We start from the raw sequence: 26,292 nt of genomic DNA on the forward strand, positions 1-26,292 counted from the left end.
TCAAGCAGGACAGGATCTCAACTGATCCATTCACTCACATACATCACAACAATAATGAATAAGAATGAGTTTTAGTTTCTCTTGAGTTTTCTGTGATATGGGTGCAACTTCATTTGAGATATTTATGCTTTCCTTTCAATTGATTGTGTTCTAATGATAATAATTCGACTGTCCTTTCTTGTATTAGATAATGTATTTAATCTCTTTTAGCTACTTTTGCCTTAAAGTGATGGTATTTCTGATCATACTAATTGACAGGTAACAAAATATGGTTTGATGCATGTGACATTTAAGGCGTTCTTTTAGAATGAGAAAACAAAATCTAGAATGATCCATCTCGTTCAGAAATAACCCAATTGAACCACAAAAGACTCAAGACTTCAAACTCATCCAACTACAATCTGAGAATAGAGAAAGCAAGATTATTTAACAAAAATCTTTCCAACATGATAAAAAAAAAAAAAAAAACTTAAAAAGTAAAAAATAAACAAGACATCACATCACATCACCCCCTCCCCCCCCCCCCCTCCCCCTCCCCCTCCCCGATGAGTTAGATGGGCTCCTCCTCATCGCTCTCCTCCAGCAGAGCCTCAGGGACGGGCTGCAGGGTAGAGAGGGGGATGGTGGAGGGCGACGGAGGCGTGGGGGGCACCTGCGAGGGGTCACCTCCCTCTCTGTCACCGCCATTGCCGGTGCCGGTGCCGGTGCCGCTGCCGGCGCTATTGAGGCTGCTGCTGCTGCCACTGATGCTGCTGCTGCTGCTGCTGCTGCTGCTGGTGCTCTCCACCTGCACCTGCCGCACGCCCTCGATCCACACCTCCATCTCCTCCGCTGGGGCGGGCGCGGGCGGGGCCGGGGTGGGGGTGGGGGTGGCGGGGGGAGGGTGAAGGGTGAGCGCGGGGGAGAACGGGGACGTCGGGTCCGTCGGGGAGGTCGGGGAGGAGGGGGCGGAGGAGGTGGAGGTGTGCGGCTTGGCTGACTTGCGGCCGGGGTCCCGGAAGCTGGCCAGCGGGGGGCGGAGTCTCACGCCGCTGCGGGTCGACCCCTCGATGGCTTTCTGGAGCTGCAAGCCACAGACACGTCACACACGTGTCAAACATCCCGAGGATTTTAGGCTTTTGTTCTTTCATTGTTAGTCTGTTTATTTATAGCTTATTAATTGATAATACCCCTGGAAAATACTAACAACTAAATAGATTAATCACCATCCTACACAGATTAGGCATCACATGCAACAGCAATAGTTGTGAAGGTGTCGATAACTGACATGTTTTTGGGCCTTGTAACGAGCAGTCTACATGGTGAGATAACCTGGCCTTGTGCGGCAACTGCACTTTGATTGCCCGTTCAATCACTGTCTACTGTACATACATATACAGTTAGGAACATAATTCATACCCCAGGCAAATAATGATTTAATGTTGATTTTCTCTTGACCAATATGTTTGTTCTGACTGAAAATGACACTGCCACATACCAAATGGTTTTAAGACAATGTGGTAGAAACATGGAATAAAAAAAGAAGTGTTTTTTTTTTTTTTTTTTTAATGAAAAATGCCGTGTCCAAAATTATTCATACCCTTTTAACCCTTTTTAATATATATAAAAGCAAACAATATCAATAAACAATATACTATATCTGTCGAACATCAGACATGGCCATACTAATAAAAATAAAAATAGTTTTAGAAGACTGGTCTATTTTTTTCTGAATGTCCGCGTCACGTCTGAGTGTAGACTATGACGTCTGGTGTAGCCAGTTCCATTGATTATAGTGGAAGCTAATTGTTGCAGCATACGTTCTGCGAATTGAATGTGTCTGGTGTAGCCTGCCTGTTAGCCACTGTCTGGTATCGCATGCATTTATTTACATCACATTTATTCATTAAGCAACTTTTATCCAAAGTGACTTCCATCCAAAATGAGGAATAACATTCAAGCTACAATGCACAGGAGACATTAGGTAGCAATTAATATGACATCAATCAATACTTTTACCAGAGGATGAGAATGCAGAAGTTTTAAGTACTAGCAGAAGTTTGAAGGAGGTGAAGAGATCATTCGATTCATAAAACACAACAGACATAATAGATGGCCTGCCACCTGATATGAGAAATACATTTGCTGTGTTGGTAAAAGGATGACTTCATCATCTCTGGCTGGAATACTGACGCCAGGCCTCCTTCAGCTCCTCTGGAGCCTTTCCAACCTCCTGTCACTTCATGCTCTAGTCTAATGCATGTGACTCATTCAGTGCATGGCGTGTGTGTGTGTGTGTGTGTGTGTGTGTGTGTGTGTGTGTGTGTGTGTGTGTGTGTGTGTGTGTTTGTGTGTTTGTGTGTGTGTATGTGTGTGTGTGTATGTGTGTTTGTGTGTGTACGTGCGTGTGTGAGAGAATATGGGTATGTGTGTGCACGTATATGCATGTATGTATGTATGTATGTATGTATGTATGTATGTATGTATGTATGCTTATGTGCACAAAATGCATTTGTGTATGTGCAAATGTGTGTGTGTGTCTGTGTATGTGTGTGTGTGTGTGTGTGTGTGTGTGTGTGTGTGTGTGTGTGTGTGTGTGTGTGTGTGTGTGTGTTAGAGTGTGCACAAATGTGATTGTCAATGTGATGCGTCATCTCTCCAAGTGAAAGGTTGGGCTTACGCTTAAGGTTCCATTGAGGGGGAAAAAGCAAAGGGCAAGGTATATTTTTAGATTAAAACCGGAACAGGAAAGACATGAGGAGAAAGAGAGAGAAAGAGAGAGAAAAGAAAGGGAGACATAAGGAGAAAGAGAGAGAAAGAGAGAGAAAAGAAAGGGAGACATAAGGAGAAAGAGAGAGAGAAAATGGAGAGCATCAAAGAAAAAAAAGAGAGATAGAGAAAATGGGGAGAAACAGAATGGATGAACAGAGAAGCAGAATAGAACATGGAAGATCATGACTCACCTCCTTGAGTGCCACAACCCCGACCAGTTTCCCAATACTGGTGACGTATGCGTGACTCAGGCCCAGCAAGGAAAACAATGTGTGAGTCTACGGGGAAGAATAATGAGGATCAGAGGAAATTGACAATCATGTCATGGGCTTAATGGCACGGCTCACAGGGGAATGTAGAGTAAAGTACTCCTAATACGGGAGCAAGCAGGGTATCATCTGAGCAGCCATTAATCGAATGAGCTGTCCATCATACAGACACAGACAACCATAAAAAATACAGAAATTATATATATATATACAGTCTGTTAAATGACATCTAGCGGAAAATCCGATCTGAACACAATGCGAATCTACCCTGCCTAACAGACAACAAACAAAACATATGTTTACATTTCATTCCAGGTCGAGTCATCTCAGTCTTGTCAGCTAAATGTCATCTTGAACTAAACACTAAGACACATGGATGTGGAAACAGCATCTCCTTCCAGATGCTCAGTAGTTTACTCCTATGCAGTTAGCAGGCCTCTTGGGCAGCACTTTGGGCCGCACCCTGTGATTGTAATTCTGAGGTGGAGCTCTCGCACCTTATGCAGCGACGTCCTCTCCACCAGCTGGAAGGGCGAAGGGTCGATGCGGATCTGATCGATCTCTAAGGGCTCGTCCATCTGCTCCTCTTCCCACGCTTTGATCTGAGTCGGCCAATCAGAAATGAACTCACGATGAACCTCCATAAATACACACACACACACACACACACACACACACACACACACACGTGCACGCACGCACACATACACACACATATCGCCATGGCCCTGTCGTGCATGCTAATACAAGCGGTGGATTAGTGACCAAAGCCGGACCTGAAATAGCGGTGAAGGTTGGGGACTACTCTGGAGCAAAGGCGTGGAGTGTGGCAGATCGAAACCTATCACTGTCACACAGCAATAACACCATGTTCTTTGTTCTGGTTCTATGGCTTGTCAACCGGAACAATGATACTGTTCTGACGTTCTGTAAACGTATCAGTTTAACAGAGACACATCCCTTGCACAAGTGATACCTTGTTCTGCCACTGTATCTTAATATGCAGTTTAGACAGAGCTGGGACTGACTAACGGCTGTGTTACTCTGTCAATAGACTTTACCCTTATATTCATCATCAAAGGCTACCAGGCAAGGCAAGGCAAGGCAAGTTTATTTATATAGCACATTTCATACACAGGGGTAATTCAATGTGCTTTACATAAACAAAAGCAAAGAGTAATAGTCAGTGGTGTAGTGTAGTTAGCTGTAGTGGGTATACTGTGATCAACCCTGAATGTTAATACGTATCCTTGCCTATTTTAAGTGGGTATACTGAGATGGTAATGCTTTTAAGTGAGTATACTGCGTAGTCCTGCGTATCACATAGACTACACCACTGGTAATAGTACATAAAAGCATGGATGCCAGCCGAACTTAGCCCGCCCACAACATTTGAGGTCGGGAAGTTCGGTCTGGACTTCCGTTGTGGAGCAACTGTGCCCAAACCAGAGCTGTTTGGACCAATCAAATAGGGCTTTGTACGATGATGGACAGATGAGCAACAGTGCCTTGTCTATCACGTCACCTGAGCACGCTTAGGTTGATTTTGTTTGCAATAAAAACGCTGTAGCTAGAAGCTAGACAGACGGCTTCTAAGACCCCATATGGAAAAATGCACATTATTTCCATGCAGTCTGGCCTTTCATTTACACAAAAACGAAGGTTTTATCACTGAAAATGATTATTTCTGAACACTTCAGCCAAAGTGGATATGTGGGATAACTCATCAAGGGAAAACAGCGTGTTTGTATTGTGACATGTTGTTTTCTCGTTTGTTTGAAATCTCTGATTGGCCACCTGTTTGCTTGAGGGGTTTGCGACACCAGTCGCCAGTTGTTTTATAACATGTTTGTAACATCTGTGTGAACAAATAATTTTTTAAAACGAAGGAGGGAAATATCCATTTTTCCAAATAGCCTACCCTGCTACGTATTTTGTCGTCTTAGATTTTGCTATCAGGTGTTGTACAAGATATTGACAGCGCAATAACTTTTAAAAAAAAGACCAGAAAACCATGTTAAGGCATTTGTGGAGAAGTAGGATGGTTCGGGTGTTCTTCCTACAGCTCACGGTAAGCTTTTTCGTTGCAACACCCACCCCCCACCCGTATCGGTTAAAACACTCAAATTCTGCCTAGAATATGCCTAGAGTATGACAAAGTCAGTCTAGGCATTCTGGATAACCATTTTGATTTCTGATGTATGATCTGATGAAATATTTGAACCATCTCTGATTTAGGTTATTAGAGCAGAGTAGAGTACATCACTGTAAAATATACTTTATATACTGAATCAAAATGATCTATAATATAAATCATATTGGTAACCTCTCATTTTATTTAGTAGCTGATAAAATGCGTCATTTATAAAAAGAAATATAAACAAATTATCCGGTAAATCATTCACTGTCTAGCGCCTTCTAAAAGGGCCATTAAGTACTTAAGAACAGTTGACCTGAAAACAACTCATCACTTTATAGTCAAAACAGAGGACTAGGTTAGTCAAACAACATGAGCCATTCAAAACAGGAATTAAATTAAACATTTAAAGAATGTGGCTATGTTTAATGGGTTTTGGATAAAATAAACATGCAGTTGACATTGCATTACACTGTGCATCTTAAAGATTGGTGTTAGTGTAATAGGTAGATGCAATGAGAAACAGACCTCTTCTGGAGTCATGGAGTCAGTCAAGGCTGGAGGAGAGATGTCCTGAGAGAGACAGAAAGAAAGAAAGAAAGAAAGAAAGAAAGAAAGAAAGAAAGGAAGAAAGAAAGAAAAACAGAAGGAAAGAAAGACAGAAATAAAGAAAGAAAGAAAGAAAGACAGTAATTGAGAAAGAAAGAACAGAAAGAGTGATTCCTGGGATATGATTGTCTGCTATGGCAGTCCTTTGTGGAATAAAACTGGCAATAAACAATGTCAGCATTGAGTAGGAGTATTGTGCTGTTCTACTTTGTTGTGAACTTTGATGAACTTATTGTGAGCCCACAGGTCAGGCTTGTGTTTCCTGTTGCTGTTATCGTCCAAACCTGCCTGTCAAATCCAGCAGCAGTATATTGGAATTTGTTTCATAAGAGCCATTAATCATTTTGTAAATTATTCCCCCTCGCGGTCATATTTTTCCAGGATAAAAATGCACCCACCCACACATGAATGCACACAGACAGACAAATAGGCAATTACATACACACACACACACTCACACACAAACACACACACACACACACACACACACACATGCGCGCGCACATACACACACACACACACACACACACACACACACACACACACACACACACACAGACAGACAGACAGACAGACAGACAGACACACATACACACACACACACACACACACACACACACACACACATACACACAGACAGACACACAATGTACCTGTGTCTGACCTTCTGTTTGTCTGTCTGAGGGGGATGAGAAGATATTCCTCAGAGTTCTTCTCACAGACTGCAGAGGGCCTTTCTCTGGCAAAGACAGGTAAACAGGCAAAGGGAGAGGTGAACAGGCAGGACTGGAGGGTTGGGGGGAGAGAAGGGGTGAAAATGAAAGGAAGGAAATGGAGATGGAAATAGAAATGACAAAAACAGAGTAAACAAAACAATGAGCATGATGAAATGAGAATAGCATGGCTGAAGAGGAGCTAATGGATATTGGAAAAGAAAAAATGACACATTTTATGTCATCTCCCTCTCTCTCTCTTTTTTTAACAAGATGGTGGAGCTCTCTAGGAGTCCCATAACTGGGGCAATCGGCAGGTGATATATCCACCAGAATAGATCTGATTGGGATGGTTAGGATTACACACCAGGGGAGCATTCTGATAGCGGTAGATAACATCACCGTGCACCCCAGGGGCTTTGTGATTGGTTGGAATTTCAGTGCATATTACTCACCAGGAGTCGTGTGATTGGCTGCTGGTTCTGTGGGTTTCGGTGAAGGGAAAGGGCCATTTCGCTCTTCCTGGATAGGGTAATTCTGAATAGCATTAATGGATTTATTTTTGATATCTTAGTGTGAGATATACACAGTACATTTTTAGGAGTTACAATTTGTCAAAAGACAAATCCAAAATGGAACAATTTGAATCTATTTACAACAGTGAAGGTAAACCCATTAAATCACACAGGCCTATTAGCAAAGAGCATACATAAAAATAAAGTTTGGTAACACTTTACTTGACAATATCGACATAAGAGTGACATGACACTTTCATGAACACATGACAGTCATGACACATGAACCCTAATCCTAACCTTTAGCCCTAATCCTAACCCTAACCCTAACTCAAACCCTAACCCTAACCCTGACTTGTTATGACAAAAAACGAATGACACTTAATAACAGAAGCGTTATGTCATAAACGTTTATGACTTGTTTATGACACGTTCATGACAGTTTTCTTCTTCATTTTGATAGGACAGTGAAGAGAGACAGGAAAGGAATGGAAGAGAGATTGGGATGGAGAAATGACCACAGGTCAGATTCAAACCTTGGACCCCATGGCCACTTAGTTCACACCAGAACAATTAACAATAAAGATAACTGTAACTATGACCATATGACCGTCCACACTGACCAATGATGAGGAAAGTCTTTCTTTGTGTTGATGAATGTGGTGGCTAAAATTTGATGGATTCTGCTTTTTATTGTTCTCGAAAGCACTCTGATTGATTGATCCCCAATGATATCATTTTTCATGTTGTTATCATTACAGTTTGTCTGAGGGTGATGGCATTCATTTTAGCAAAAGGGATACTTTTAGCCGTTAGCGTTTATAGTTCTTGGTGTGAACAGCCTTTTAGATATCACAACATCATCATAAAGACCCCTCTCAGGTCCATCTGTGTCCATCTGTGGCTACTGAATGACAGAAGTAAAAAACACATAATCATGTAACACTTCTCTTACAGAAGTACTGTAGTTTGACTGGTGGACCAAAGAGTCAAGAGGGAACTGATGAACACACTGATGAAAAATGTGCATCTCACTGTACGTTACTTTGTATGAATGTCTTCTAATATCAATACAGTTGGACTGACTTTGTCTCCGTTGTCGTCCGTCTCCTCGTCCACGAAGGCGAAGGACTCCCAGCTGGCCCTGACGCAGGACTCCTGTTGCTGCAGGCCCTGGCTGTGCATCATGATTCGCCGCTCGGCAGATAGCCACCAATCGCAAAGAGCCAGCAGCTCCGACCGGTCAACAGAGCCCAATAGGATCATGTTTTCTGGAGGAGAGAGAGGAAGAGTGACAGCCTTAACGGCCAATCGTGGGACAGATGAGTTGCACAATTAAGATTATAGGTTTCTGATGGCTTCTGGACTATATGAGAATATGTCGGTCCATGTCCAGCCAGCGGTGCTTTAATGCACCAAGAAAGAGGTCAGAGGTCAAACGTACCTCTGGAGTCCACCAGAGGGATGGTCTTCAGGGATACAGAGTCCAGGAGATAAAGCAGCTCTCGGCACGTTGTCTGGGAACAGATGAATTTTACCTTCCGGACCATGATGTCCTCAACAAAGATGTTATACTGACTGGGGATAGGAGAGAGGAAAGGGGAGATAGGGAGATCAGACAGCTGTCATCACCCTACTCAAGGCATGATGGCCTACTGATGACTAATGTTGCCTTTAACGGCTTGGCACAAGATACAATAGCCAATAGCCCTACTAGCTATGGATCTCAAAAATGGCTTGGAACATAGTGTTCATAGTGATGTGTATGTAATGTTTGTAATGCAATGTGTCTGTACCAGTTTGTGTGTGTGTGTGTGTGTGTGTGTGTGTGTGTGTGTGTGTGTGTGTGTGTGTGTGTGCTGTTTACTATATTTGAAACAATTCTGTTGTGTTGAAAGTGGGATTAAAGGATGTGTTTGTATGTCGCCACATGTACTAAATTTGGAAATGCTTTGTGCTTTATTTATCTCTGTGTGTGTATGCCTGTCATTGACACATGCAAAAGAGGGGGAAAGCTTTGGTCAAACTGCACGTGGGTGTGTACGCATGTGTGTATATGTGTTTGTGTGCATGTACAGTATGAGAGAAAGAAGAGAGAGAGAGAGAGAGAGAGAGAGCATGTGAAAGAGAGGGAGCAGACAGTGTGCGTATCTGTGTAGTATGTGCATTCACAAAACTGGAAACTATTAAAATGCACTATCTGCTGAAGTCTTCTAGTCTGACGAGCCAGACCCACATTAAAAATGTAGGGTCTGGGGACTCACCATTCACAGTGCTCAGTCCGAGGGGCGGGATAATCGGTTGTCTTTCAAATTCCCTCTGCACGCAAAAGGATAGAGCTACAACTCATGAGCTACAACTCATGAGTCATGAGTTTTCCCACCAGTGGAGCTAGTTGGCTAGTTACGTAACTCGTGTCACGCTGTTCGCCAACAGCAAAATCCATCTTCTTTGTTTTCAAGTAGCACTTCCCATGCACTTAACATGCACTTCCCATGCACTTCCCATGCACTTCCCTCCCTTCCCACCTTCATCTTCTACCACTTCTCCTTCTACTACAAGTTGACTAGTACTTCTAGTAACTTCTGTACTCTCATCCTCGAGTTATTGTACTGATTGATGTAGTATTTATTACATTAATTGTAGCTTGAATGTTATTCCTCATTTCGCTTTGGATGTGTTTGCTAGATGAATGTAAATGTATGTAACTGTCTTTGACAGTGTCCCAACAGAGCCGACATGTCTGCCTCCGATGGCCAGTTGCTCACCTGATGTGTCCAAATCCCAGCTCGGGCAGGTAGGGCAGCTTCTTCACCTGGATGATAGAGTCGTAGAGGGACGGCTGCAGGCCCTGGGCCACCATGTTGGCCAGGATCACCGCCACCATCATGGGCAGGATGTGCGAGATCTGACCCGTCAGCTCGAAGCAGATCACCGCTGTGGAGACGGTGTGAGTGACGGCCCCCGTCAATGCTGCGGCACCTGCAGGGGAGTGGGGGAGGGGAGACACACAGGCATGTACTTATTGCAAACAGGAAGTCAGCAATGGAATGCAGCAAGAGGAGAAAGGAGAAGACGGACTATACAGAATAGTAAATAAAACACTTTTGAGGACAAAAGAAGGTAAACATAATTAGTAAATGTTTTTAAAAAAAACAGTTTTTGCACAGTGGACCAACTCGAGAAGAGTATTGAATGGATGATAAATTAACTGAGCGATGGAGTCGGAAGTGTACAAGCCAAGGAGAGGGGAGAGAGGAGGGGGGGGGGGGGGGGGGGAGGCGAGATGGGGGCTATTTAGGTAATGGGGAGACACAAGATTCACAAGCCCCACCATTTTAAAATTTGATTTATGTGAGCAGATACAGCATGTTTGGCTTGGTAACAGACCAGGGTTCTGACATGCCTTAAGGGGACTGCCCTAGCAATTCCTGCGGAAACTAGATGTACCGTCCATAATACTGCAATACTGTATGTCAGTTGCAGTGCCTCCTTCAGACAGAATTTCACAAAATTCGATGTGCAATGTGGTTAGAATGTGGTTGCAATGCAGCATGGCATATTTTGAAAACTTGGCATATTTGGAAATGGCAAAACAGAAAATGCTAGCTAACAGTCTTAATGAGGCCTAAATGCAAGCAATTGAGGCAAGTGGAAATGTCAGAGAACAGATCTCCTGAAAAGGAAGGACATTTTGTTATCTCAAGACAAAGACATAACACATGCACGAGGCAGAAGCTGGAGGTGAAGATGGGAAGACTGACCAATCACAGCATACCCTCCAGGGATGATGCGGTACAGGATTCCGTCAAACAGGATGCCATGAGGGAAGAGCGAGGCCATAATCTCTCCCACCAAACGCCCAAACGATGCACCTGGATCAACAGCAGAAGTTACCCAGCATGCATTTAGCCACTGCAGTGTTCAGTCTCTATGGCTTATCAACTGCATGTATCTATTATACCATCATGCATTCATAGATTCTTTAAGTGGTTATTCTATATGATCCCCGAGTGAGTCTTTAGTGGTGTGAAAATATTCCTTATCTCTTCATCACTCCCTGATATCATACTATTTCACAGTTGTAGTCTTTTTAATTTACACAATGGTCATTGCTATGAAAAAGAGTTGCATGTAGTCCGAAAGAGACATATAAGAATATAATATGATATAGAATAGAATAGAATAGAATGGAATAGAATGGAATAGAATTGAGAGAAATTAAATACCCAGGACAAAGACAGGCATGAAGGCTCCTGAGGGGATGGGCATGGTGGTAGACACAGCAGACATCCAGAACTGTAGCAGAGGGGAAAAGTCCTCAGTCACACTAGAGTGTATGTGTGTGTGTGTGTGTGTGTGTGTGTGTGAGAGAGAGAGAGAGAGAAAGAGAGAATGAGAGATAGAGAGAAAGAAAGAGTGTGTGTGTGTGAGAGAGAGAAAGAGAGAGAGAGAGAGTGTGTGTGTGTGTGTTTGTGTGTGTCCGTGTGTGTGCACATTTGTGCCTGAAGTGGAAAAAGTACCTTCATGACAAAAAACAGAAGCAAGATGACAAACACGTTGACATCAGGGTGCAGCCAGGCGGCAGATCGCCCCAGGCCAGGTGGAGGTGGGTTCCCCCACACCTTGGTCCAGGTGAAGTTATCAAACAGAGAGTTGATGGCCTCCCTGGGCATTAACTGCAAAAACAAACGGCATCCACAACAAACAAGTAAACAAACCACGTTGACAGTAAAAACAAACAAGTACAGGAAATTAGTATTTTCTGGAACAACGCTAGGACAACACAGGAAAAAAACAAGCCTTTGCACTCTACTCTTTTGCAATCAGACTCTAACTCTAAATGTCTACTCTTTTGCAATCAGACTCTAACTCTAAATGTCATTTTAGGCTAACTACTTGTATCACAATTGTTAAGTTTCCCCAAACTTTGCAATAGCTATGGCACCTCATAAAATGGTTTGAAGTGCCTTGTCATGAGAGCACTCCTTGTTCCAGATGAGATGCTTCAGACAGTGGCATATTGCGAACTCAAATGGAAACACACAGATCTGAAGCCATCTGAGCCAAGGGCAACTGCATGGAACAAACTGCCTATTTGACTGTGAAACTCCACAGTCTGAGTGCAACCAGCGTCTGAGACTTTCATTTGTCTGAGTAGGTAACCTGAACTGTAGTTTTAAATAAGTCCAACCACCCAGGCAATACACATAGGAATAGAGAGATCATATCAAACAAACCTCTCCAGCCATGAACTGTCCAAACCCAGGAGGAAAGGTCAAGGTGGTGATCACTAGGGTAACAAACCCGGGGAATATCAGCCGACTACACACACAGAAGGAAATTGTGATCAAGTATCAATATCAAGTAAGTAAATGAGGATGAACTTTAAACAGGGCCTGTAAGAAGCCTATATTATGGCTGTGTTTCATTCAGTGGGTGTGTCATGTTCTTACTGTCTGGTGAGGAAGCGCGTCAGTGTGTTGGGCTTCCTCATGTACAGCACCACCTGCCGATTCAGATACACAAAGAAGGCTCCCAGGAACCCACAGGAGATGCTGCCGAAGAGGAGGACAGAGAGCAGGGAGCCATTTTGAGTCTCCCTGTTTGTTACTGCACCACACCCCAAAGCCTGGCCAGCACAGCAGTCATAAATCTCAATCTGAGAAACCAGACCCTACTGAGGCAAGCATCCCTCCATCACTATAAAAATAAATAAGCCTCTTTTTACTCAAGCCTTGCCACCTGGGGGTAGATACTACATGTACCAAAAACATATTATTTACAATGATTTATTGATGCATTAAAACACGTCATTTTTTTTTGGGAAATAAGCTTATTTGGAATCTTCCCCAGTTAGATCATATTTCACCTTTATTTTTTCTAGTTAAGATGTGGTAAAATGGAAACTTTTTGGACTTGGCCTACTGTGTTCTATGTGTCATGAATATGCCATTCAGTTGACGTGGTAACTAAATACAACATAAAATGTAGCTGTGTCTCCTCAATGTCCGATTACATCTCTATCCCTCTATATAGTTGTTGAAGTGTTGATGGTGCGGACTTAATTGGTGGGCTCTCAAGAAATTCAAAGGAACAAAGATGGAAGAGGGTGGAGGCGTTGGGGAGAGACGGTGGTGGTGGTGATGGAGGTGGAGGGGGGTGCTGTGTCAGTGGTTATGGACCCTTTCAACAATAAAAACAAAAACAATGCTTGAACGTTCTATTTGGGCCCCAATCTACTTCCTCTGCATTAAGATAACATATGGAATGTTAAAACGGAAGCCTTGTGGGGCCAACTATGATGCTGATAATCAAAGATTCTAGAACAGAGCTCTGTTCTAGAATCTTTGCTGATAATGGAACTCTCTTGAAAGGGTCCATAAGAAGACTGGAGGGGGAGGATGGAGGTTAACCCGGATCATGCAGAGAGCCGTATAGGGAACTCTCGGGTGGGAGGGGGTGTTTGGGGGGAGGGAGGAAGGAAGTCCAGCACTGTGCACACAGCGGCATCACTGGCCCTCACCACGAACGGCACGCTCTGGCCCACGCTCTCACCCAATCACGGCAAATGCCGGCAGCTCCTGCAGGTCGAACGGGAAGTCCATGCGGAATTTGGTGCGGAAGAGAGCAGTGATGGTGACTACAAGAGACAAAGAACATGGAGTGAGAGTAAATAAAATAAACAGGAGAAATAATATTCTATAATTTTTTTATTTTTGAATATGTTCTTCATAAATTACATGCTGCTGACTCATATGAGTAGAGTACTTTTAGCTAACATTTTTTTAGAGTTAGGGCTTGGCATTTGATAGCTCATAGATCATTTATTGACTGTTTGAGGAGTGCATGTTAGGTTATCCAAACAATGTGTATCAACACAACGAAATAGACATAATCTATAGCCCTCTTAAGTATAAGAAATGTGGATGTTAATACAGTTTGCAATTCACTGCACTGTACTTATATGCCAAGTGAATATATCAGCCGATACAAGAGCCACTTGAAACTTGATACCTGAGAAGTGTCTACTCATTTGACAGTAGTCATGCCAAGTCTGCCATAGTGAAACTACTACACATCACCCTCTGACACCCTCTGAGGGTTGAATGGCCACTTTACCTGCATCTTTGTTAAATACAGAGAGCACTCTGAATATGAAGGCACTGAACACAGCTGCAAAGTATCCTCTCCAGTAATTCCTCACAGCAAAGTAGGTAGAGGTGACCTCTATACTGAACAGCACCCCTAGTGGCAAGGAAGGAAAAAAAAACATGACATCATTTTTGTGACCAAAAAGAGTTTAATGGGCAAACAAACATACAGTAGGCTATGAACTTATGTACATATCTACTTAATTTTTTGAGATTAAATAAGAATCTGTAAAATGAGTGGCAGATTTGTTAAAATTGTGAACTGTTGATCTGTAGATGTGGACGCCGGCTCACCTCCAAGGGGGGTCCCGAAACAGCATCCCACCCCAACAGCACATCCCACGGTCAGGATGTCAGTATAACAATAGGGGCTCTACTGACACATGGGAGAGGGCATGAAAAAGAAAGAGAAGGTGAGTGAGAGAGAGATGCTGGGGCTGAAACTGACATAGTTTCATATCGATTAAGTGTCACGTTTACCGTGGCAAAAACTCTTAATCAGCAGAAAATAACCAAAACTGTTTTCACCAAGTTCTTCTACTTACCTGGTAGACCCCCGAGAAGAAAGTCATGAACTGGCTGAGCGAAGCAGCACAGATGCTGGCTATGTGAACAAAAGGACCCTGTTTTAAACAGACGAATAAGAGGAGGAAGGGGGGAAAAAGCATAAACCGCTTTGACAGCCCTGTGACAGAAAGGCAGAAGGCGAATAACAAGCAGACGAGAGGAGATGGAACTGGGTCAAGAAGACGGTAACGTGAGAGAGCGCACCCACCTCTTTGCCTACAGGCATGCCACTGCCCAGGCCGGCCGTCAAGCCCACAACCTTTGCAGCGAATGCCCGGAGTGTCAGATACTCCTTCAGGATCACACCTCGCAGGATGGTCTTCAGCTCGGGGATACCAGAGCCTGACACATCAGATTGCAGCCGTTAGACTGACATTATACATTTCAGTCGTTAGACTGACATTATAAATATATAAATATATAATGAGACCTGAAGCCTTCAGTGAAAACATGGTTAAAGTGAAACCGAATGGAGTCAAAGGTGAGACTGGGGCAATTTGAGAATGTCGTGCATTGATGTTTTTGAAAATCCAAGTAGCTTTTCTGCTAAAGTGTTGTATTTTATATATATATATATATATATATATATATATATATAAAATATATATCAAAACATAATGTCTAATTAGTATGTATGCTGTATTTTTAATTCTTTCTAGAATCCCCAATAAATACACATTATTGGAAAAGTAATTTTGGACTTGTTACAGGTAGCCTATGGAAGGATGTAGGGATCAGAGTTCAGTGTAAGGTCATAGTTCAATGTAAAGGCATCAAAAATGCTAGTCAGAAGCATTTGGCGAATATCCATGGGTCAGCACTTGGCAAATACTCCACTGGCACAGTGAGGACACTGGCATAACTGGGCACAGGTCATGCAACTCACCTATAGCCTGGGGTGCCACCAGGTGGCAGAAGAAAGAGGCGAACATGATGAGGATCATTGGATACGAGACCCATGCCAGATACTGTAATGGAATATTACCCCGCAGCTCAGTATGGATCCACTTGTAAGCTGATGATAAGGGTATACAGCGAGCGAGGGAGAGAGAGAAAAGAAAGAAAGAAAGAAAGAAAGAAAGTTGGACCAGTTCATAATTGCATGGAGACAGCTAAAAGGGCCATAAAGATCCATTATGGACCCTTTCAAGAGAGTTCCATTATCAGCATCATAGTTGGCCCCACAAGGCTTCCTTTTTAACATTCCATATGTTATCTTAATGCAGAGGAAGTAGATTGGGGCCCAAATAGAACGTTCAGGCATTGTTTTTGTTTTTATTGATGAAAGGGTCTATACAATCTAGGTAATGACAGGGGCGGAAGAATGCAGTTTATAGACCCTTTCAACAAGGTAAACAAAAACAATGCAAATTGATAGCAAAAAATCCACCAAATGTGAAATTAAAGTTATCACCACTTCTATTCTCTAGAAAAAAATACAGTAGCTTATAACACTGTGTTTGTCCTGTCTAGCATTTGATGGAGAAGTGTGATGGAGGATGGTATAGGAGAACCGCTTGTTAATCTGTACCTTGTAGACTCTTAGCACTAGCATAGTCCATGCTCCAGCTGACCAAAGCCATAGTAATACCCAGCAACACCAGGAAGATCCAGTCCTCACCCAATCTGGAAACCAGGAACCTCTGCACACGTGCCACACAGTCTGAAACAAGAACACGTGGAGGAGGCTGTTCCTCTTCGTAATCATCTTATCATTCTATACCAGTTTTTTAAGTATATATTTTGGGCTGAAAGTGACAGGAAGTAAACAGGAAAAAGAGATGGGGGTGTGATCAAGAAATGACCGCAGGTCGGATTTGAACCATGGGTATTTGGGCCCGTACATGGCATGGGGACTGTAGCCTGTTGCGCCTCAGCACCTACCCATTCTATACTGGCTTTTGACCAAAAAAGCCAAATTCAGCAAATTAACATCACAAACCAATTATATATATATATATATATATATATATATATATATATATGTGATGACTAATTTCAATCAATCAAAGATCAATCTTTCTTAGACTGCGTTTAATCGTCAAATCAGGTGAATATCCCCCAATTTATGAAATTAAGAAATCTTTAGCCCATCATATTCAACAGCTGATTTAAACTTTGACCTCTCACCTCTACACTTAGAATAGGATCGCCGCTTCTTCAGCGACGACATGTGGCCATGTTCGGATTTTGGGCTTTTTCCGGCGTCGGCCTCTGTGTCGGGGTGGCGGCTGTGATGTCGGCCATGGTGGCTGCGGCTGTGTCCACGGTGGCCATGGTGATGGTGGCCGTGGTGATGGTGTTGTTTCTTCCATTGTCTCTCTGTCAACAAGCGAGTAGCCTCTCTCCGACGGGAAGAACCCGGATGCTCATGGTATTCCCCATAAAGCTGGAGACAAGTGAGCTATCGTTAGTGGTAGGAAATTACTGTTTTAATTTCTGTAATAATCTGTAGTAATCTATTGAATAATTTGTAATATAAACTAATTGTCGTGAAAATATACAAGCAATCAGCATAAGCAAGTCGTTCACAGGGAAACTAGACACAAGGAAATGCCTTTGCCAATGTTGTAACCTAGCTGTGTCTGATAGTTTGTTAGCATAGTTGTCTCATAGGCCAAGGGGTTACTTTAGCACTTAGCGACAGACACACACTGTAGACAAGCTGTTTGTTTTTTCCTCTAAACTCCACCTAAAACACCTGCACCAGTAGGCTAGTTTCATTACAGATGGTAATTGATCCTATCATCATTTAGACCAATTTCTGACATGGTCCTCCTTAAAGATTGATCTATTTGCTAGAGAGACTGTTGGTAGTTATCTTATTAATCTGCTAACAAGCTAAGCTACCAGCAAGTCTGTCTTGCCAAATGCAAAAGTCTGAAAACAAAAATGAATAAAGTTGGGTTTCTAGCCATGGAGCTAGAAACCTGGGCTATCCGAAAACATCAGGTAAGGCAGCTTCCTACAACTAACAGTTAATCAGAAATAACTTGATTGAGTAGTGGTGTCCTTTTGTTTTACCAAAATAATCCTATTTGTTTGCAATCCGGCTGTGTGTTATCTAATTATGGAACTGACAATCAGTTGATATCTTCTACTGTGTGGCCAGCAAAACTGTGATTTTGTCTACATAAATAAATAAATAAATAAATAAACACACACACACATGATCAGCTAATGCAACTGAGGTAGAAAAATAAATGAGGTGTATTTCCACTAAGAAAATAGCTCAGAATTGTTTTGACACTTTACTTTGACACTTTGTTTTGCTGCCTCAAGTGAAGCAGTCACTTGAAACACACATAAATGCATGGGTGTATAGGTCATGTTCACACAGCAATACTAAGGGCATCCTGAAATAGACAAAAGTACTCAACAGGATTGAAAAACCCTTTCACAGCGGAAGCACATCACTCCATTTAGATTTATAACTTTGGAGTCTCTCCAGACATGCGGGAAAGTGATCATCTAACTCCTGAGCTGCCTCTCCTTCTCATACACATAACGAGACCTCCGCGGATCACACGCAGGACGCACCGATTCCCACGCTCTCACTCATCACACAGCGCTTATAATACACACGCTCTAAAGACCTGCTCACTGTACAAGAGCATGTCAGGATGCCTGCCTCTCAGCAGAGCCATCTCAATTACAAGGTTTTTTTTTTCTCTCAGTTTGAGCAACATGTAAATATTTCAATCTTAGCACTTTGTTCAGGAAGTCAGCACGGTAAAAAATAACTCAAAAATCAAATTGGCAGTAATTGGCGAGGCCAGGACCTGGCCAAACTGACTCTTGTTTATATTTTTAGTTTTTAGACAAAAAATCAGGCCATTGAACCCCCTGATCCTGATCTGATAGTTAATGTCAATATCCCTGGGAGACATTCTTTGTATCCTTACACTTTTATCTCAGTTTCACATGCTCAGCAATCAAAACATTCTCTCTCCATCATTCTGTTTTGGATATCAGTTAAGGAGCGCAAAAGATGCGAGGGAATGCAAAAGGAGCGCTAAAAATAAATTTCCATCTCTAAAAAAATATTCCCACCATGTCCCTTCAGGGGCTCCGTAGTTTTATATATCAGTTCAGATACCACCTTTTTTAAAAAAAATTACTTAAAGGACCAGTATGTAGGAAATAATGGAAAATAAATTGTAACCATTCCAAAAATGATCACCATATGATGTCAGAGAATAAGGAAACACGATGAATTGAAGTAATGGCTTATTTGACAACATTACTATAACCCGTAAAACCCATGAAAAAAATGTTTTTTTTTTATCAAAAAAACAAATTAAGTGGACATCGGAGGAGCTTCCTGAGATGGCAACGTCTTCGTCAAACGAAGAATATCAAGTATGACGCAGAGCTGGCCATATTTCTCCACGACAGGTAGCCTAGGCTAAATTTCATCTGCATCGCTAACTTCAGCTAAATATATTACATTGGTTAGAGAGGTATTTTTGTTTTACCTCTCTAGTTGTGTAGTTGGGTCATGGTTGGAGAGCAACTGCACGTCAACTAATGTTAGCTAAGTCTTCATTACATCTGGCAACCCAGAAGAGGCTCGCGTCTGGTAGTCTTGACAAATCGTTCCTTCAGCGTGGGAGTTTTGAACATTCTGACAGAAGATTCTGTTCCTCAACAATGTAAGATTCTAAAATCCCATGTTGAATTCAATGATCTCACATATTCTTTAGAATGTTCAGTTTTCAACATTCCCGTGACGGTACTAACTCTACGTCTGATCCATGGATAGATTATGAACTGGACCTGAGTAGCCTACCTGCTGCCACCACACCTCAGAGACAATCAACTCTGGGTTGACCCACCACTGGACTAACCCACCAATGGACTGGAATAGACAATGTAATCACTTCCACAATTCACAAACAAGGCTGCCGCCACCAGGGACGTCACTACTGTAGGATTGAAAGATGGGGTTGTAGGTAGAGAAAAGTTCATCACACCTTAAAAGGGCTTCTATGAATTGGTATTGACACCATGCCATTAGTTTTCACTTTCACAATATTGTTTATTATAACAGCGGTCTGCGGGGCCTCATATTGTATCTTGCCAGTGGCACCCCAAGAAAATGTTAACGAGGTGGCCCGCCACATTACCAACTAGGTTACCATTCAATGGTTTATTTAAATAGGAAATCCTGAAGGGAAATACAGAAAATGTGCACTAAATAAGAATTCTGAATATGAAATTAATTTTGGGGTGGGGTGTAGGATGGATTAACTATAAGGACAAGGATTCTTGATTATGCTTCTGTTGTCTTTATACATAGACTCTTCAGTTAATATTTGTACTTTTTTTTTTTTTTTTTTTTTTTTTTTTAAATTTAAAAATATTTGTACTTTTCAGTCTAAATGTTTTTGTTTATTCCTGATAATTGAATACCTTATTGTACCTTATTGCCTTTTCTTCTTTCTGATCACTTATACGTTTGGCCCAGCACTCTTGCCTGCTCCTACATTAGAATTGAATACCTTATTTATTTTTGTGTGTATTTATAGTGTAAAACTATATGTGTGTCCGTGTGTGTGTGTGTGTGTGTAAAACTACATAATAGTATTACACATATTATATACATCAAAAATACTTATTTACTAATAAACTAATGTTGACAGAAACAAGGCTATTTGGATAAAATGTAGTGTGACTTTATAACAAATTTCCATTGCCAGCCCTTTTGCCCACCTTAAGTTTTGCAACCACACAGCTGTTTCCAACTCCTCCCTTGATTAAAGTTTCCATTTTAAGGTGAATAATAAGCAGATGAAAACGTGCGCTTAGCATTTTCTGAAGCTAAACCATGAATCCCCTTTAAAAAAAGCAGATGCGTTGGCTAAGGACTGACCCTGGATCAGTGTCAGACTGGATGCCTAAAGGCCTGAGCGGTCAACAGGGACTCTTTGGGCTGCCTTTCAATAAGCTCTCAGCACCTCTTAATTTAGTATATGTGCAGCAGGGCCTGGTCTTGCAGCCACTGGTTGCCCTGAGGGACTGAATTAGGCATGTCGATTTACACCAAGCGCAGGCCGCTCAGCATCTGACAGCTTGGGAAACCCTTTAGACATCCAGCTGAGGTGGTTTTCCAGTGGTGCATTGTGGGTATTTCTTGGCGGCAGTTATCCTCGCATGATCCCAAGCACTGTAGAGAGCTGCTTGAATTTCACCAATAAAGTGGATCAAACACCTCTTGGCTGAGTCGGATTGATGGCTCGCTGTAAAACAGACACTCAATAGCTTTAGGAGGCTGTCAGAACATTAGCCTCTGGATTCCATGCTATTCCTTTAGAGGGAATATCATCATACTGAAGATGCTAACAAACACTATAGATTTTGGATAAAGTAGTAACTGATAAAGATGTAAAAACAGGAAGAAATATAAAGGTACAATGTTTAAACTACAAGAACTGTCTGTCACATTAGAGTATCAAGTGGTGCTCACTAAGCCACAGGGGTGTACCATGAATGGGGACAAAAATATACTACAATCAAAATTGCAAAACACATTACAATTGCAAAGTACTTGCACATACGTAAATCTGTTAGCTGGTCTGCTATGACTTGTAATGTGATATGGGAATAAATTAAATTATTAAAATGGTTTTGCAGGATAAAAAAAGCTAAAAAAAACATCTGTCCCAGACAATTCCCCTTAGATATTAACACTCATCCAGCACAAATGTGGCATGGCATCTCACTCTCTGCTCTCCCTGAAAAAAAGAAAAGAAATTCCTGAGGGACGGCAGTCAGAACTAAATAGCAGTTGACTGCGGGCCCAATCTGGGCCAAGCCCAGCTGCCATCAGGGAGAATAACCTGTTCCCCTTCCCTACCCCTACCCCACTCAACCCCCTATCTCATTCGTGGCTTTGAAGAGCCAACTGCTCTCCCTCCAGCTGAAATTCCTCTTATTAATAGGGGCGAGGCATCACGCATATGCACATAAGCTAAATGTAAACACTCCAAGGCTTCAAGGCTTCAGCTCTGCCACCCATCAGCACAAATCCTTCATCAGCGCGCTAGCTAGCGTGGCTATTGTTGTTTATCCTTAACGGCACAGAGCGTGTCCAGGGCTATACTGGTATGCATGCAGTGCCAGTCTATGCTATGCAAAGTCGTGTTTAAATTTGATCGTCAACTTGACAAACAGGGTCAAGATACAGTCCAGGTCAGGTGATCTGTCCATCTGTTGAGTATTAGGCTGTGGATTCTGATCCCATCCTTAACTGCAGTTAATGTTGCACTGACCAGCATATTCGTATTGCTTTGGCCACTTTGGGGCAATTATAACTGTCATCTTTACCATGCATTTGATACCACTATTTTAATCCGATGGTTCACCTTACATGCTGCATATTTGATAATGTATGCCTCACCTATATCATATAATTCACTCCTCGGTTGAGCTCTCTCTCTCCGTTCCCTCACTCTATCCAGTTACCTTCAGACATTCCCACAGTACATATAATCCTCTGCTTTCTCCATATTTCACCCCTCCCTCTCTCCCTCGGCTTCTTCCCTCTTTCTCTGGCACCACTATCTCTCTCTCTCTTTCTCTCTCTCTTTTTCTCTCTCGCTCCTCTGCCTCAACATCTCTGACCCTGCTCCCCAAACTTCACCCCCCTCCCCTCATCTCCCCTTCCGTGCTCCCCGGGTGTAACCCTACTCTCTGAGCTATTTTTACCAGCACGGTGTGACCCAATGTTCACAGACATACTTCTACACCTCTCTCTCTCTCTCTCTCTCTCTCTCTCTCTCTCTCTCTCTCTTCCTCGTCCTATGGGTGAATCTCAATCTCTCTCTATCCGTTCACCTGTCTATCAGAACCCTTGCAGATTTGGGAGGATGCAGAGAAGGTGTTAGGGGACTTTAAAGTTGAGTTGCACACCCTTAGCGCACAAAATTGTCACACGCAGCCTGACCGAGAAAAAAACATTCTAGAATTAGCTCATCCCTTCGTAGAATATTCTAGAATATTCTTTTTCAGAATCTTCTAGAATGTTCTTCTGTTCAGCGCTAAGGGTGCTTTGCCTCACATTCACGCTGGAATGGGAATGAACTCGAACATTCCCGTTCTAGAGGAGATAGGGAGCATCCAACCGCCATGGCTCTCGAGACTCTAAAAACTCTAACCCTCTGAAAAGCTTCCCTCCAAAACGAGGAGCAGGACAGGACAGCCGTCTGTTAGGCACAGTGTGAGCTGGTGATGGCGTGTCAAAGTCAAAGGTAATGCTCCTGAAGGACTTCTAAATGGGGGGGCTTTCCCTGGGCATACGTCACACCCAGCACCACATGCCAGGACTATTGTGCCCACCCCTGCCATGCTTTCACTTTCCCAGGGCCCTCCGACATCACTGGCCATCCTTCCACACGCAGCTTATACAAAGCATACACGTGTGCACGTGCTAACATACATGCACACACACACACACACACACACACACACACACACACACACACACACACACACACACCACAAATGCACACACACACACACAAACACACACACACACACACACACACACACACACATACACATACACACCACGAATGCACACAAACACAAACACACTCACACACACACACACACGCACCATACGCACACACACACACACACACACACACACACACACACACACACACACACACACACACACACACACACACACACACACAGATACATTCACAAGTTACACAAGCAGTGATGACAATGGAGCAGAAACAATGTGCTGTGGTGAAAAAAAGTGTCACTTCTGAATATAGTGCCGGCTCCCTGGGTGACTGTGTAAACATAGGGTTATCACGGAGCACATGGCAGCATCAGCTGCTAGTCTAATACACACACGCACGCACACACACACACACACACACTCACACACACACACACACACACACACACAGACAGGCATGTGTATCCATACACTTGCCAACACACTGGACTCTTTTCTCTCTCCTCCTCTCTCACTGTCAGATACACACCCGTACTCCATCCCATGCTAACTAAGCACTACGCGTAATCTCAGCTGTTGCATTAAATGCATAAACTGAGAGGAGCTTTCATGCAGCACTCTTGTTTTGCCTACTTGTCCACTCTCTTTCCCACCCACAGGTGTGTTCTATCGCCATGACACCACGTGATGGAGAAGATTAAAAAAATATCGAGTTTCCCCCGGCAACATATACTCATGTTTATCGGTCTGTGGCTGTGGACTTGAGGTCACATGTCATATTACTATACACATATCTATGAGATCGCATGCCTCTGGCCTCTGAATGAGTGACAAACAACTCATAACAACAACTTCCACTTCACTTATAAAACAGCAAATGGCTTTGGTACAGAAAGTACAGACTCGTCCAGGTGCAAACACAGTCAAAGGTGGTTGGAGGTGGAAGAGAGAGAGAGAGAGAGAGAGAGAGAGAGAGAGAGAGAGAGAGAGAGAGAGAGAGAGAGAGAGAGAGAGAGGAGGTTAAGGTGAAAGTGAGAGAAAGACACAGAAAGACAGAAATGAGAAGGAGTAGAGGACAGAGAGAGAGAGAGAAAGAGGGAGAGGGAGAGAGAGAGAGGAGAGATGAAGAAGAAAGACACAGAAAGACAGAAATGAAAAGGAGGAGAGGACAGAGAGAGAGAGAGAAAGAGGGAGAGAGAGAGAGAGAGCTCCCTTTAAACACCTGCTTTTCATCACAGGTGGCTGTCCCGAGCTAAGTGTTTCCCACCGGCAGCTTGCCTGTTTTCAACACGTCCCTTTCTCTGGTCACAGGGCAAGCAGCTGTATACCGCAGGGCAAGCTGTCACGGCATGCAGGGCTTGTGCAAGATGTTGTCGGAGCAAGCAGGTGAGGCAATGCCAAGCACACCACAGAGAAGGATAGAGCAGGCAGAGAAGAAAGAGAGAAAGAGAGAGAGAGAGAGAGAGAGAGAGAGAGAGAGAGAGAGAGAGAGAGAAGGGATGAGTGTGAAAGAGGGAGATTCTGAGGAGGGAAGAAAATAGAGGAAAAGTTGAGGAGATAGAGAGACTGACCAGGGTCTGTTGGTATCTCAGAGCCTTCCTTTGCGACGCATCTGCGGCCATTGACACACTGTCACTGACCCAAAAATAAACCGCTCGTCTGCCTCAGCATTTCAAGCCCAGGGTGGCGCGGACGCACACACAGACACACACATACAGACACGCATACACACACACACACACACACACACACAAACACACATACACACTCAACCACATACACACACACACACACACACACACTCAACCACATACACACACACACACACACACACACACTCATCCACATACACACACTCAGGCAAAGAAATCCACACACCCAAATACACACACTCTCTCTCTCTCTCTCTCTCTCTCTCTCGCTCTCTCAAATACACACACACACACACATACATACATACACACACACACAACTTCAAGTGACCCTACTGAAAGAGCTAGTTTACACCATGTAAGAGTTCTTGAGAGAGTGTATGTGTGAGTGTGTATGTGTATATGTATGAGTGAGTGTGTGAGAGAGTATGTGTGTGTGTGTGTTTGGTTGAAACTGTGTGTGAAACTGTGTGAGAAACTGTTGAGATTGAGAGATAGAGAGAGGAACAAGCAAGAGTCTGAGAGAAAGGCTAAGGTGGAGTAAGAGGGAGAGAGGGATAAGATGCCTCGCTCCTCTCTCACACACATACACACACACACACACACACACACACACACACACACACACACACACACACACACACACACACACACACACACACACACACACACACCAATCATCCTCTTTGGGGCATGGGGGACTATGGGCAATTCAAATGCACAGGTTGCCTGTGGCAACGCACTAAGACCTTGATCGCCCCCTTAATTTGGTGGGGAGCACGTTTTGATGGTTGGTGGATTGGTGGGGGGGGGGGGGGGGGGGGGGCATTCAAAGGGAGATTCTCTGTCAGCTGCCTGGCCCATAAGCCAAGCAAGCCCTGTATTCATCGTCCCCCACAGGGCATGCCCTCCTGCATACCTCACTTTGAAAAGACCTACACCAGACAGGCTCCACACTTTAAAGGACTTACTATATTATATATATATATATATACAATATATTACTGCATTTATATAGCACTGCATTTATACAGCACTTTTCTACTACTCCTCTGAATTCTCAAAGCACTTTGTAATCTCATGCAGGCATTCACCCATTCACACACACACACACACACACACACACACACACACACACACACACACACACACACACACACACACACACACACACACACACACACACACACACACAGAGAGACAGACAGACAGACAGACACACACACACACACACACACACACATACACACAGACAGACACACAATGTACCTGTGTCTGACCTTCTGTTTGTCTGTCTGAGGAGGATGAGAAGATAGAAGAAGAGGCTTAAGGGGTTTGAAGGCTTTTTTCTGACATGTGCCATCTGAAACCTGAGAAATTATAAACATAGCCTAACCACAATAGTGTGAGTACCTGTACCTTATCCCGTGGCAGACAAAAGCTGTGTAC

The 26,292-nt window shown here is 43.2% G+C and overlaps 1 protein-coding gene and 1 long non-coding RNA gene across 5 annotated transcripts; one reads left to right on the plus strand and one right to left on the minus strand.

Annotated features, from left to right (window-relative positions):
* Positions 1-540: 540 nt before the first annotated feature.
* On the minus strand, positions 541-24,949 carry clcn1a (chloride channel, voltage-sensitive 1a). 4 transcript variants are annotated; one of them, XM_042077365.1, is made up of 23 exons: positions 24,763-24,949; positions 16,846-17,104; positions 16,247-16,378; positions 15,602-15,730; positions 14,924-15,057; positions 14,694-14,771; positions 14,443-14,521; positions 14,117-14,242; positions 13,553-13,637; positions 12,451-12,552; positions 12,235-12,319; positions 11,518-11,673; positions 11,224-11,293; positions 10,759-10,869; positions 9,763-9,976; positions 8,439-8,572; positions 8,081-8,265; positions 6,935-7,001; positions 6,420-6,505; positions 5,686-5,730; positions 3,518-3,622; positions 2,943-3,029; positions 541-1,063 (listed from the first exon to the last, which is right to left on the minus strand). In XM_042077365.1, exons 1-23 carry the CDS (start codon positions 24,811-24,813, stop codon positions 551-553), a joined length of 3,033 nt encoding a protein of 1,010 aa, XP_041933299.1. In that variant the 5' UTR covers positions 24,814-24,949; the 3' UTR covers positions 541-550. The 4 variants fall into 4 exon arrangements, with proteins under 4 accessions (XP_041933299.1, XP_041933298.1, XP_041933300.1 ...); XM_042077364.1 differs by having other exon boundaries at positions 6,935-7,016; XM_042077366.1 differs by lacking the exon at positions 24,763-24,949 and having other exon boundaries at positions 6,935-7,016; positions 16,247-16,358; positions 16,846-16,953.
* LOC121696055 lies at positions 13,477-14,913 on the plus strand. The gene is made up of 3 exons (XR_006026229.1): positions 13,477-13,660; positions 14,425-14,561; positions 14,701-14,913. It is a non-coding gene; the product is annotated as an uncharacterized LOC121696055 (long non-coding RNA).
* Positions 24,950-26,292: the final 1,343 nt, after the last annotated feature.

This window comes from Alosa sapidissima, chromosome 21 (genome assembly GCF_018492685.1).
Source record: "Alosa sapidissima isolate fAloSap1 chromosome 21, fAloSap1.pri, whole genome shotgun sequence".
In the NCBI taxonomy this organism is placed as follows: domain Eukaryota; kingdom Metazoa; phylum Chordata; class Actinopteri; order Clupeiformes; family Clupeidae; genus Alosa; species Alosa sapidissima.

What these genes read in the sequence shown, in the direction of transcription:
- clcn1a (XM_042077364.1), bottom strand. Translation starts at nt 24,813, where the DNA reads ATGGCCGCAGATGCGTCGCAAAGGAAGGCTCTGAGATACCAACAGACC. An exon ending in GCATGCCTGTAGGCAAAGAG is followed by an intron (nt 14,772 to 14,923) that starts GTGGGTGCGCTC and finishes TGTTTAAAACAG; the next exon opens with GGTCCTTTTGTTCACATAGC. An exon ending in GACAGTTCATGGCTGGAGAG is followed by an intron (nt 11,674 to 12,234) that starts GTTTGTTTGATA and finishes TTGTTTTTGCAG; the next exon opens with TTAATGCCCAGGGAGGCCAT.